The sequence below is a fragment of the Pleurodeles waltl genome, chromosome 10 (genome assembly GCF_031143425.1).
Source record: "Pleurodeles waltl isolate 20211129_DDA chromosome 10, aPleWal1.hap1.20221129, whole genome shotgun sequence".
Lineage (NCBI taxonomy): Eukaryota > Metazoa > Chordata > Amphibia > Caudata > Salamandridae > Pleurodeles > Pleurodeles waltl.
The window spans coordinates 608,779,613-608,792,449 of NC_090449.1; the positions used below are offsets into that span (position 1 = coordinate 608,779,613).

Sequence of the window (12,837 nt, forward strand, 5' to 3'; positions counted from 1 at the left end):
AGGAATATCAGCCTGTGCCTAGACCACTTTTCCAGGAAAGTGGGAGCCCAAAAGAATTGCCACCGCCGCCTTCTTCCCCGTGCCTGAGGGAAAATACTGTCGGTCAAACCACTTGGATCATAAACGCTTCCAGTCCACTTGGAGAAGATGTGTCTTCTGCACAGTCAGATATCACATTCAGACTCTCTCAGCAGTTTTAAGAATGCTAACCATTTTGCAGGTGCATTAAGCCCCCGTACATTACAGCTATTGATGTGTACCATCATAACTATGAAGTGGGGTGTAGCCATGTGCAGCAGACCACTGGCCATCCGGGGCCGACCATTCACCATCAAGCAGACAAGTATTATACTCCATCTGTTTCCCATTTTGAATGTTAAGTAAGAGACCAGAAAGAAAACTGCCAGATAGGAACAGAAAGAATACAACTGAGGCAGTCTCTCCCAGCACGCACCAAACAATTAGATTGGGGTCCATTTCGAGACACCGCTGGCGGAACAGTCATCATCTCCAAGGATCTAGAGACTCTGCCGCCAGTACATATCATTCCCAAGTGATGGGGATAGGGCCTGAGTGACTTATTCTTTTTTCGTGACATGATCTGTTGCGTTTATCACAGTATACGCGGCCCTAGTGTCACTATCACCATATGCTCAGCTGATAGTCATTGTCAGGGTCTGAAAACCAGTCTTGGGGCTGTAACTGATGAAGAAGTGCTGCTATTTCGTTCCAGCTCTGTTTCAGCAGGTCTAGCTGATGTTGTCTTCTTTTTCCTCACAGAACGCCTGAAGGCAGCAGAGAGGCATGAAGAGTTCTGCACTGGAGCAGGGTGTATATCCTCGTCCTGTTGATCTGTGATAGGCAATATCGCCTGCGCCTCTTCCTGAGTTTGTACACTGTGCATCTCATTGTCCCAGATGAAGGTCAGGCGGAAGGGGTGACCCCATCGGTATCGCACACCTTTCTTCTGCAAAAATTCTATAGCAAGTCGCAACTGGCACTGACGTTGTAAGGTGATAGATCCTGGTACAGCCAGATCTTATTGCCTTCAAAGTCTATGTGAGCGATCCTGCACCGCTGTCGTAATAATTTTTTTGGGCAATAGTAATGGAGGCAGGTTAAGATGTTTTGGGGTAGTCCAGCAGATGCAGCAGGTTGCCCTGCCCTAAAGGTTCTATCAAACACAATATCTTGAGGTGTGAGCTCTGGTACAACATGGTGGAATAGTCTGCGGACATAGTCTTAATTCATAGACTGGCCCTCCTGGACCTATTTTCAAGGGCTTCCACCTGATAATGTAACTCTGCATTTTTGTTGCATGGATCCAGTATTTCACGGTGATGGGCATCCAATTCTTCTCCATGGGCATTGCTAGTTTGTTCAAGGCTGGACACACGATCATCTAATTCATTAATCTCTTTCGTGAGGCCCTTGATGTCTGCAGTAATATCCTGCTTAAGCGTTCGGATGTCTGTGCACAGGGCTCCAAAGAGAGTTTCCAGAAAGGCAAGCATGATGGGCTCAGCATCTCCAACTACTCCAGTGGAATCGCCATCTGTTGTTAAGGGAGCCTGGGATGTAGTTTTCTCATGTTGGTCCACCTTTTTTCCCCCACTGGCTTGGTAAGTAGGTAGGTCTCTATTGGATGCATCCTTCTTGTGGGTGCAGGGCCTGCCATGTTTCTCCCAGGGTTTAGCACAAACTGATCCCTGAGTCTTCCACTTCAAAGCTACCACCAGAATTGCTCCTTCAGCTACTGATCCTTATCCACGGCGAGAGCATCCCAGCGACAGCTCGAGATTCCACCCCCCTCGACAGTGATGCTGCTACTTCCACTCTAGCTAGGCCCGGGGTCCAATCTGTCTGGCTCTGCATGCATCTAAGGCACTGGTTGTAGTAGTACTGAGTGGTACGACCCGCAACAAGGCAACACCATCTTCAAGGCTTCAGCGTTATTTGTACCCCTCACGGTGCCATCCTCCATGCCTATATCAGGGTGAATATTTAATGCACTGTGCTGGGGACCGCAGTGTTACCTCCACCTGCAGCTAGTCCGCCATCCAATGAGGAGTAGATTGTGTCTCAGACCACCATCTATCATTTTCAAATGTTGTCTTCGGAACTGGACACATCGCTTTTGTTCCTAGAAATTAGGTGTTTAAAGGCCACATACAAGGAAGCTCATAACAGAAGCAAAAGAACTACCGATGAAGGTCACAGAAGTTGAAAAGCTAAGTTTAGGAGACTGGCAGCACTGTATCGACACTTCCCGCTTACCTTACACTTTCCAATAGACTCTTGAACTTCACGAAGGAATTCCAACTGCTGTTCAGCTTCGTCCAGCTGTCCTTCAAGGATCTGGCACCAGATGATACCTATGGCAAAACGGAAAGAAACAGAAAATAGTGAGCAAGCGTATTTAAAGGCAGCAAAACCCCACACTAATTAAACACAGTTTGTTCGTATGAATTACCAGTTGAATTTACAATGAGTTTGAGTCTGGCCAAGAAAAGACGAAGGTGACAGATAAAGGGAGGAAGAAAGAGAGAGAGAGAGAGAAAACAACTGGGGGCCAACTGTCTTTGTTATTGTTACATAGCCGCAAAAGCCAGTGAGTTTAACTTACTATTAGAGCTGCATTAGGAGTATCCCAGTAGGCTTACATGTCACTCTGTCCCTGAAGTTACCTATTCTGGTAACTCCAGCGGGCAGAGTTACTTCTTGATAACAAATGGGAATGTGGGAATCCCTTTAGAAATTAGGAATTAAGAGGGAATGTGTAGTTAAAGATCTGATTCCCTCCGTAATTCCTCATTTCCCCTTTGAGTTTCATCAGGAGAGTTCAGGTTTGGAGTACCATATTTTCCCCATCTCTGTCCCTGGGTGGTTCATTCTAGCTCGGGATTTTCCCAATCGGTAAATGGAATGCCTGAAACTTTCCTCAGTCATATGGTTTCCATGTTCCTAAAAATTTCTGTGCCGCCGACTTTTCAACATTTTATTAACATTAATATCAGTCTACAATCCTCTGAAGTCTATCAGAGACGTCCATGAGGTAGACACACGTGAAGGCTATTTCAATGGGGTGGATATGAAAAACAAACATTTAGAGAAGCACAGTAATTCCTGGTGCTGTAGAGGACAGCCCCATCTAACGCTGGACCTGGATTTCTAATAGCACCACTGTAGTCATCTGTGTCAGATTTGACGGTGATTGTTGACCGAAAATATTTGTCACTTCACCAAACTCAAAAGCAGCAAGTATAATTTTATATGGGACAGTACCTTTGCTCTATACATTGTGGATACATCATAAAATGCCCAAATGGGAACATACACTTAGGGAAAATAACCAGTCAAGAGAAAATCACATGATAATATTCTTATAATGGACATATTCCATTATAAGAAGAACGGACAACGAGCTGCTGACAGAAAGGCATTGTAGGGGATTTAATCATCCTTTCAGTTAAATAGGATTTCAGCAATGTCAACAATGGAATAATGACTATTAAGACTCCGAATAAGATTAGAAACATGGTAATGATGTATATTAAACATGAAGATGACTGATGGAATATGTCTAGATGGTACAGAAAGGAATATAAGGATGCGAACTAGCTTGCAAGTCAAGGAAAATGGTTGGGCAGTGGCCCTAAAACTAAACAAGTAACTCATAATGTTGTTTTGAAAACCAGAACTAGGATTTTCGTGAACTGGCGACAACACGCATAAAACTGGAGCTTTGAACATTAATGAAATCTGACTTTGTATAATAATGATTTAGATAGGGGTCCAATTGAAGCAAGGATGTGATGTTTTTCTGTGTTAGGTACACTTGTGACACATAGAAAGAAGTTAAGTTGGTGACCTTGTGATGAACTTAGAATGAGATAAGCATTCCTGAATTTAGCAATCGTTAAGGTTGCTGCTGACACTGGTTAGGTATGAAATATTTTGTTAAAATCATAAATATGTCTTAACAAATAAATAACGAAGCTCAACAGTAACACACATAAAAACATATGCTAATATGTTACTGAAATCAGTAGAAGGCTAATTAACCTTGATTCTGATGAAGACATTTTAATTCCAAAATGCAATGATCAAAGTGTAGTTCATCAGCACAAATAGACATCAAGAAATTGCATTTGAATATGATAAAAAGGAGAAGGTATGAGGATGTGATGATTTAATAAAAAACATATAACGTACACAGAAGTGCACCAGGAGCAGGATTTGTTTGAAAGATAGTTACACCGAGTAGGAGCTATTAACCTAGAGCCTAGAGTGGGTCAACATACAGGTCAACTTCAGGCTGTTTACGTTGAGGAGTGATGCCTGATCAAGGGCTGCTGGTACTCCAGCAGACACATTTGTGACCTATTTGTGTGATAGGCTTAGTACTGTTGCTTTCTGTGCCGTGCTTTAAGTGAGGGACATTATGGATCTGCCTATTTAAGGTCGAGGATCTGTTGATGTGTCTCAGGTGCAAGACAGGGATGCAGGATGCATCTGGATGTGTCTAGAAGAGGGAGCGTTTCAACCAAGATGTGATCAGCAGTACAATCGAATGTAAAATGCTTCTAAAGCAGGGGCTTTTGTAATAATGTGCCCTTGTTCTGGATGCTAATATTTGAGCTAAGAAGATAATATAACTAAAAGCCTGAAAATCAAGATCACATGATGACTGTAACTATCCACAGGATCTCTATAGTTAGCAAAATATTTTTTCTTGGCCCAGTGCCCCTGCTTCTTAGTCAGGTTTGATTACTGAAAACACAGAAATATATTTGGCCCTGTTTCTGGTGCCGGAGAATTTCTGTGGTTAATTGGATCTGATGCTTCCCATACATTTGCAAGTGTTACAGAGTTGCACAGTTTAATAATATGGTCATTAGATAGCAAGGTATCAGAACCCTCAAGAGTAAGAAGGACTCAGAAATCCTCCTATGTTAAGAAAGGCTTGTTCCATTATTCATATCCATGATGTAACATAAGCCCCGGCAGCCTCGCGGTGCGGGGGCCCGCGACCTCCTTGGGGACCCTCTCAGCAAAAGTGGTAGGTGGCAGGGAGGGGAGCTCCTCCATGTACTTTGCAGGGGGGGCTCCTCAAGTGTCATCATGCCACTAATTCAATCTCCACAAGTTCTTAACAGACGTCGCTTGAGAAAGTACCAGAGGGCTGTTGATCATTGAAGGAACCTTGTTCACAGACTTATCCCTTATTGTAATATGTTGGTGGATAACTTTCTCAAAGACTAAAAACTCTGAAAGACATCAGGCAATGAAGCAGTAGGTATGCATACTTCTAGGAGGCTGATGGAATAGATGAGGCCATGTATGGGTATTATCCATACATGGCCACAGCGGCAATCAGACACAAAAGGCACAAAAAGCCAGCACCTTCTAGAGGGTGAGTTACTGTGATGGCTGGAGAGGGCAAGATAATTATAACAGACTCTGTGACTGAAATAAAAGTGAAAAATTGAAGGCAAATGTTTGGGTGTGGAGAAAGCCAAATATGAGAGGCCACAATGGCAAGTGATAATAACCAAGATGCAATTTTGACTCCATGTTATGTGTACAGAATTCTTTTTTTGATAGAGTTTTGCAAGTTATGTTGACAAAACTCTCAATCTTGTGGCCAACCTCCCACTGGCATTCGCAGTCAACATGTTTCTAACAATATATCAGTCTATGCTACTATGAGAGAAGTGGGCAACTCCTTTAGAGAGAAAACAAAGCCCACTTTAATCCTCAAGTCCCAAGTATATAAACTTATAGAATACAATACTGACTTTCTTCTCTTGTTAGCAAGGTTGCAGAGAGAAAGATCATCATGGCCGCAAAAACGACTTTTTTTATTCTATCTGTTTGCTGAAGTTACAGTTCACACTCTGTGAACTGAAGACTTATAAGGTGCAGCTCAGCCCGGTAGCTACATATTGGATCAATGTTGAAGCCATGCATACATACATCACGAGTTAAACAGAGACACTAGTAGTTCCTAACTACAAAGAAAAAGGCCCTCATTACGACCCTGGCGGTTTGTAACCGCCAGGGCCGCGGCACGCGGGAGCACCGCCGACAGGCCGGCGGTGCCCCGCGGGGCATTCTGACCGCGGCGGCTTAGCCGCGGTCAGAGAAGGGAAACCGGCGGTCTCCCGCCGGTTTCCCGATGCCCCCAAGGAATCCTCCAAGCCGGCGCAGGGAACCGGATGGCGGGAGGGGGAGTCGCGGGGCCCCTGGGGGCCCCTGCAGTGCCCATGCCAACGGCATGGGCACTGCAGGGGCCCCCGTAAGAGGGCCCCAAAATTTATTTCACTGTCTGCCTTGCAGACAGTGAAATACGCGACGGGTGCAGTAGCACCCGTCGCACCTTCCCACTCCGCCGGCTCGATTAAGAGCCGGCATCCTCGTGGGAAGGGAGTTTTTCCCTGGGCTGGCGGGCGGTCTTTTGGAGACCGCCCGCCAGCCCAGGGAAAAACTCATAATATCCTCCGCGGTCTTCTGACCGCGGAGCGGTATTATGGAGGGCGGCATCCTGGCGGGCGGCCTCCGCCGCCCGCCAGGGTCGTAATGAGGGCCAAAGTGTGTTATAAAGCAATTAAAAATATCCAAACCAAAATAATATAAACTTTGACAGCTGCCTCGATTTTAAACTGACTATAGATTTCTAGAGGTTGAAATTAAATGAATCTCCAGAAGGCCTCCGTCAAACCTCAAGGTGTTTGATTGGAAATATGCTGCTATCCATGGTGCTAAAGGAAAAGCTGTGATGTTGCCCATATTGAGAACATTTAATATTAATGGCCAAAAGGTATGAAAACGACCAATTAGCTAGAAGGGAGAGGGGAGTGCGCATATCAGTCATAAAGAATAAAAGTCGGAAGAAAGACACCAGGGCCACATTTAAGAGGTTGAGTTATGAAAATTTAAGAGAGAGTTAATGAAATATGGGTTCTCTATAGATCCAAAAAAGGTTTTTTTTAACTGCCTGATAACGGTACTTTTCACTAAAGAAATGGCGTTACATAGTTTTCAGCCCCGCTAATCGAAGCATTAATGGAGGCTCATCGGATTATTGGGAATCCACAGCTATAGGATTTACCAGAAGCTGCTGGAAATCGCCATCTACTAACAATGTCTTTGACTCTGTCCGCTGAAATTTTACCTGTGAGCGCAGCTACACAGCTCCCATCTAGCTTCATGGCTGTCGAATACCAAACTGAGGCTTCTTTCATCTTCCCCAGAAGAGTCTTCTGATGTGCTAACTCTGTTGCAATTGCTGCATCCTCCGGAGCCATTTTAAACACTCTTTCCGTAAAAGCATAAAGCTGTTCCAGGATAGGTTGATTTTTTCCACACTACAAGTAACAATAGGACAGTATTCAATTACAAAGTACAGCAATGTATAGATATACAATAGAAATGTTTATTTCAGAGTACTGAAATGTATACAGACATCATCATGGTTCCATAGATTAGGAAGAAACAAAAGTAAAGGTTGTTAATATTCTGTTGACATCATATAGGGGGTCATTACAGCTTTGCCAGGTGGCTACTGCCGTCCGCCAAGCTGTAACCGCCGGGCGGCCGCCAATGGGGCCGCACTCCCCCGGTGCACATTTGGACATCCCTGCTGGGCCGGCGGGGATGTGGGCCGCAACATGGGAGCCGGCCAAATGGAGCTGGTGGTGTTGCGGCCGTGCGACGGGTGCAGTTGCACCCGTCACACTTTTCACTGTCAGCAGGCCCCTGCACTGCCCAGGGGCTCCACGACTCCCTGTACCGCCAGCCTTTTCCTGGCGGTTCATACCACCAGAAAAAGGCTGGCGGTCGGGGACTCGTAATCCCCTGGGCAGCGCTGCTTATCACCGCCAGGGCAAATCTGGCGTAATACCGCCGGCCCCGGCGGTGCGACCGTGGCGCTTCCGCCGCGGTCGTAATGGGCCGGGAAGCACCGCCAGCCTGTTGGCGGTGCTTCCGTAATTTTAGCCCTGGCGGTCTCGTACCGCCAGGGTCAAAATGACCCCCATAGTCCCTTACTTTCCAGCGCTTGCTCAAAATAACTTTTACAGTGAACAACAGCAACTTTCATTTACATCTTAAAACAGCTGTCAACCAAACATTTGCAAAACCAAGGTCAAAATGGGAATGTTATGTTTATTCCTGATACAGCTCACATAACATGGAAATCTACTGTGTTAAGTAGGGAAAATATTTTTTTCCTCACGAAAATTACAATTTGGTGCCTTTAAACGGTGTCCTTAAACGGACATTAAAACTAATGTGCTATCTTGCACAAAGCCTCCATTCATGTGGCTGAGTCATATTTTAGGTTGCTAGCTTTGTGGTAGCAGTAAAATAAAATACCTTTCAAAACCACAGATGTCTTCTAGACTAGTCCTATACTGAAGATGAACGTTATATGCCCATACTGCATCAAGAGGGCTGCAAGTGCTATATTGCTATTTCCCTGTTCATATATTTCTATCTCCACATAGCTGAGCAGCCACTGTGAAGAGAGAATAAATGTAAGATTTTTGAAGTCTGAACGTAATTTGGATGTGTTATACAAATGCTTGCCACAGATTCCACTGATATTTCAATTATTGTAGGTTTGCCGCAAGTATGGAGGTTGGTACATAAATCCTTCTGTGCCGAACCAGGACTATATGCTTTGGGCACACAGTCAAATCGAGTAATTACACACCAACTCCTGGCTAAGAGCCCACCCTCATTAGTGTGTGAGGGGTGGAAGTAATTAGTCACTCCACCATAGACGGATGGAGGCCTGATGTAGTGGGTTATGACCGCAAGTGGTCATGGGATCTGTGACTGAGGGGAGGGGGCAGAGTAAGACCCTTTAAAGGTGGGCTGGTGGCCCTCTCTTTACCCCGGATGTGCTGCACATGGAGGTCGCTGCCTGAATTTTGCAATTCAACCACCCCAACATGGCTAAATTATAACCCATTGTAGCAGAATAACAGCACTGATCTAATGCCAAGGCCGGAGGCTAGCAATATGCATAAGTCTTTTATTGCCACTCCTCTGCAGCACTTTAACGAAAACAATAACAGCACCTAAAATTCCAGAAACAGAATGTTCTCAGAGTCTATATAACTATATAAACCTCAAACCAGCAGCCCTCTGCAGCACTAGGCTTTTGTACTTTGCTCTTGTGCTGAAGAGGAACGTGCAGTGTTCTATGTCGGCCAAGTTCTTCGCTTCATCTGTTTGCCCCTAGAGACAAATTCCATACTGAGGTCGTGACGTTGTCACGTTTTCTTAGAGGGTAAAGGTGTCCTGACTAGGCAGCCATTTTTGTAAAGAAAAGCTATGTATCTATGGTTGGTGAAGCGACTATCGGTCATTTTACATTAGTTCAGCATGCGCTTGGCATTCTAAAGAGCAGTTGCTCTTATTTACGTCTTTTTACTTCATCTACCAGCACGCTGGTGAAGGAGCCTTGGAACTGCGCTGTTGCGATTTTGGCACAGATAAGAAAAAAATAAAAAATAAAAACCAAAGGGGTGTGTTCATATTGACCACATGAGTATATTTTGTGGTTAGGATTAGGTGAGTTAGTTAATAGGCGTTGTTATTTAAAAAAAAAAGTCTGAGGAAGGTGAGACCTCTGGTATAGTTGTGTGGCAAATATTAACAAGCATTTGCAATGCAGTGGGTCTCGCATTTGCTCGACTTAGAGCTACTGGCGTTGTAAAGTCCTAACCTGACTTTTATTGCCACATAAAATGAAAATGAAAATAAAACAGTTTCACATTAGCAAGCCAATTTAAAGAACCACACCATGAGTGTGAAGGAGAGACACAAAAGGAAACAGGAGTTCGCTCACAATCAAACATATTGGCAAAACTAGAATTATCCGTGTAACAAGGTCGATGTCATGCAAAGCGCTTGACTACTGCCCAGCGACATTGCGCTGCCTATGAAATAAAAAGAAAAGGTAGCCACAAACCATGCAGAAAACATGGAGCCTCGTATGTTTTCAGTAGTTGGCCGGTGCGCTCGAGGAGGGCTAAACACCAGAAAAGGCATGACGTATGTGTGCCTTTCACAAATGAAATCAATCAGTTTTTAAAAGGCAAGCCCACGAACCAACCAAACTGATGGGCGTTCAGTAGGCGTGGTTAGAAGCCCACAAAGAGATTAAAGCAGACTAGAGCGCTTGCACGCTAGACCCTATAAATCACCACCAAGGGAGATAGCAGACATCTGTAAGAGTGAGATAGCAGGGCAGAGAGGGCCTGGCAGTGAATTAAAGAGGCTCGAGGTCGATTCAGGACTGCGCACGCTTGCTATTGGCGCTCTAACATGTTATAGAGCCAGCCGCTGGTGTCGCAGCAGCTCTTTGGACATAAGCACTTTTTATTTTACAAATAAAGCACTGACATTGACCCTTTGTCCTGAATGTTTGTACTGACTTTGGACCCCTTGCCCTGAATGTTTTTACAGTCCCATGTTGAATATGCCTCCATCCCAGGTGGTCACCCTAGAAGTGTGGGTTGGTTGAAGACGTATGAGGTTGCATCAAGACTAGGCAGCAAGCAACCTGACATTCTCCTGCCAGTGCTTGAAATGGAAAAATAGAAGTGCAGGTACTCAGTACCAGGGCACTTGCTTGTTTCTGAGAAGTGTCAGTACTCTTCAATTAAAAGTATTACGTTTTTCTTGAGAACTGCAGGTACCCTCCATCTCAATATTAAAAAGTGCCAGTACTCAGTAACGGCCCATTTAAAGCACAGGCTGTACCGGTGGTGGGCCCTGAAGAATATTTTTGGGCCTCCGCACATAATTGTTTTCCACAAAGTAAGCATCGCTTTGCAATCCCTCCCTCCCATTTAAGCACTTTAGGTGACTTTATTGTAGCTTTAAAAACTATACAACTAAGCGAAAAAGAATAGCATACTAGGCATGTACACTGTTCCACGGCAGCCAGAAACAAATATTGTGCACCATACCAGAGAACACAAGCCTGTCAAGTCACGGATAGAACATTCCAACAAAGCAACACATTAATTTTCCACTTGTCTCAGACGAAACCCAAAGCAGGTCAAGCTGGCTTTTCACCAAAGCCAGTATTTGCACTCCCTTGCGGGAACCATGCCGAGCCCACGTGAAGATCCGATCATCACAGGAAGGCAGATAATAAGTGCACCGTTTTACATGGCTGACATTCCTCTTATCTATCCCTCGTGATGTAAAACATTCCAGGGAATACGGCCGTAAGTCTAATGTCTTCCAGGCCCGGAGGGGCTGAAGCTTGCGCTGTTCCCCGGGCTCCCTCCTAGCTCGTACTATATAGCCCATGCCGCAGCCCCAGTCTTTCAGCTGCCAGAGATACACATGCATGTGAACTCCAGGCTGCCACTTGCATTACAGTGACCGCAACTGAGAAGATGTCCCCGGGGGCTGCATCATATCATGAAGGGAATTTGTAAGGCCAGTGCTGTCTGTGGCCAGTTCAGCACCATTGTCAACATATCTGGGCACAAAAGTAGTAACTTGAGAGCCCCCCCCTTGCAAAGCACATGAAGCCCTCCTGTAACCACCCCAACCCAGTCAGGAGTCCATCCGTGCACACTGCTGGCCACTGCATGGTGCGTGACTGTGCTGTACATGAGCTACCTGGCGAGGGGCTAATGTTATGACACTGCATGAAAGCAGGCGTGTGTATGGACTTAGGTGCATGGCGAGCAGTGTTTTAGCCACCGAAGCTCAGCGTAGGTTCATGCCTCCCGGAAGTAGCTGTATTTTCATGCTTCGTAATAGCGGGGAGAGGGGCACTGGCATGTGCAGGAATATTCAAGCCAAGAAAAAATACACAGCGCGATTGTGCTGTGTAAAATGCAGCGCGATCACGCTGAAATTGAAAACGTAAAAACCGAGCGTGATTGCACTATGCAAACCCCAGCGCGATCACACTGCGTGGAAAATAAAAAGATAAAGTAGTACAGAAACTATGCTGAAAACATAGAGCCTCGAATGGTTTCAGTAGTTTACTGGTGCTGTGTAGGTGGGCTAACCACAGGAAAAGGCATAACGTTTGCATGCTTTTCACAAATGAAAGCAAGCGGATTTTAAAAGGCAAGTCCACAAACCAATGAAAGTGACTGACGTGACATGGGTGTGGTTAGAAGCCCAAAGAGAGATTACAGTATGGGACGAAAAGCTTTGTGCTCGCTCATAAATACTGGTACAAGAGGCGGAGAGAACCTCTGTTGAGGAGGTATTAGTTACTGAAACACCCCAGGAGCACAGATTGGTGGCCGTTGCCACATGTGGCTAATTTTTAAAACTATGGATTAAAAGACCTCTAGAAAAGTAGTCTAGGGATGTGATGAGAACAGAGTGTTATCGTCCAGTGGTAGAGAACGAAGCTTGTATGACCCCAGACCTGGACCCAGCCCTTATAAGTTTTCTAATTCAATTAGGATGTGATCCTAGAAAAAGGTATATAGCGGGTGCTAAAACAGTGTCAAGATAGACTGTTTGAAATTATAGGCCCATTGGTGAATATATTGGACATGGCGGAAGAGGCAAAATCAAAATCAGTCCAGATGGAAGTAGAATTATTACGTGGTTGGTCACAGAGGGCAATATTTTTCTAGGGAAACGCTAATGCTGCTTTAACAGCAGGAAGAAGAAAAGCAATTCTTATGCAAATAAGTTCTAAATTAAGTGATTTTGCAAAGAAAGAACCTGCTGAAGATCCTAAAGGGTACGTATTCAGGGATGGTTTGGAGAAGGGTGTGAGGAAGCATGTATCCACTACATCAGTCTTGATAAAGCTCAGTCCTCATTGAGGAG

At 45.0% G+C, this 12,837-nt stretch overlaps 1 protein-coding gene across 2 annotated transcripts in view; it reads right to left on the reverse strand.

The window, feature by feature from the left end:
* Window positions 1-12,837, reverse strand: part of TTC21A (tetratricopeptide repeat domain 21A) — a 391,729-nt gene that overhangs the window by 272,897 nt on the left and 105,995 nt on the right. For both annotated transcript variants that reach the window (XM_069211078.1, XM_069211079.1), the window contains exons 9-10: window positions 7,178-7,370; window positions 2,278-2,375 (exon numbers count right to left, since the gene is read on the reverse strand). In XM_069211078.1, the coding sequence (XP_069067179.1) occupies window positions 2,278-2,375; window positions 7,178-7,370 (291 nt within the window). The remainder of the gene's footprint in view (window positions 1-2,277; window positions 2,376-7,177; window positions 7,371-12,837) is intronic.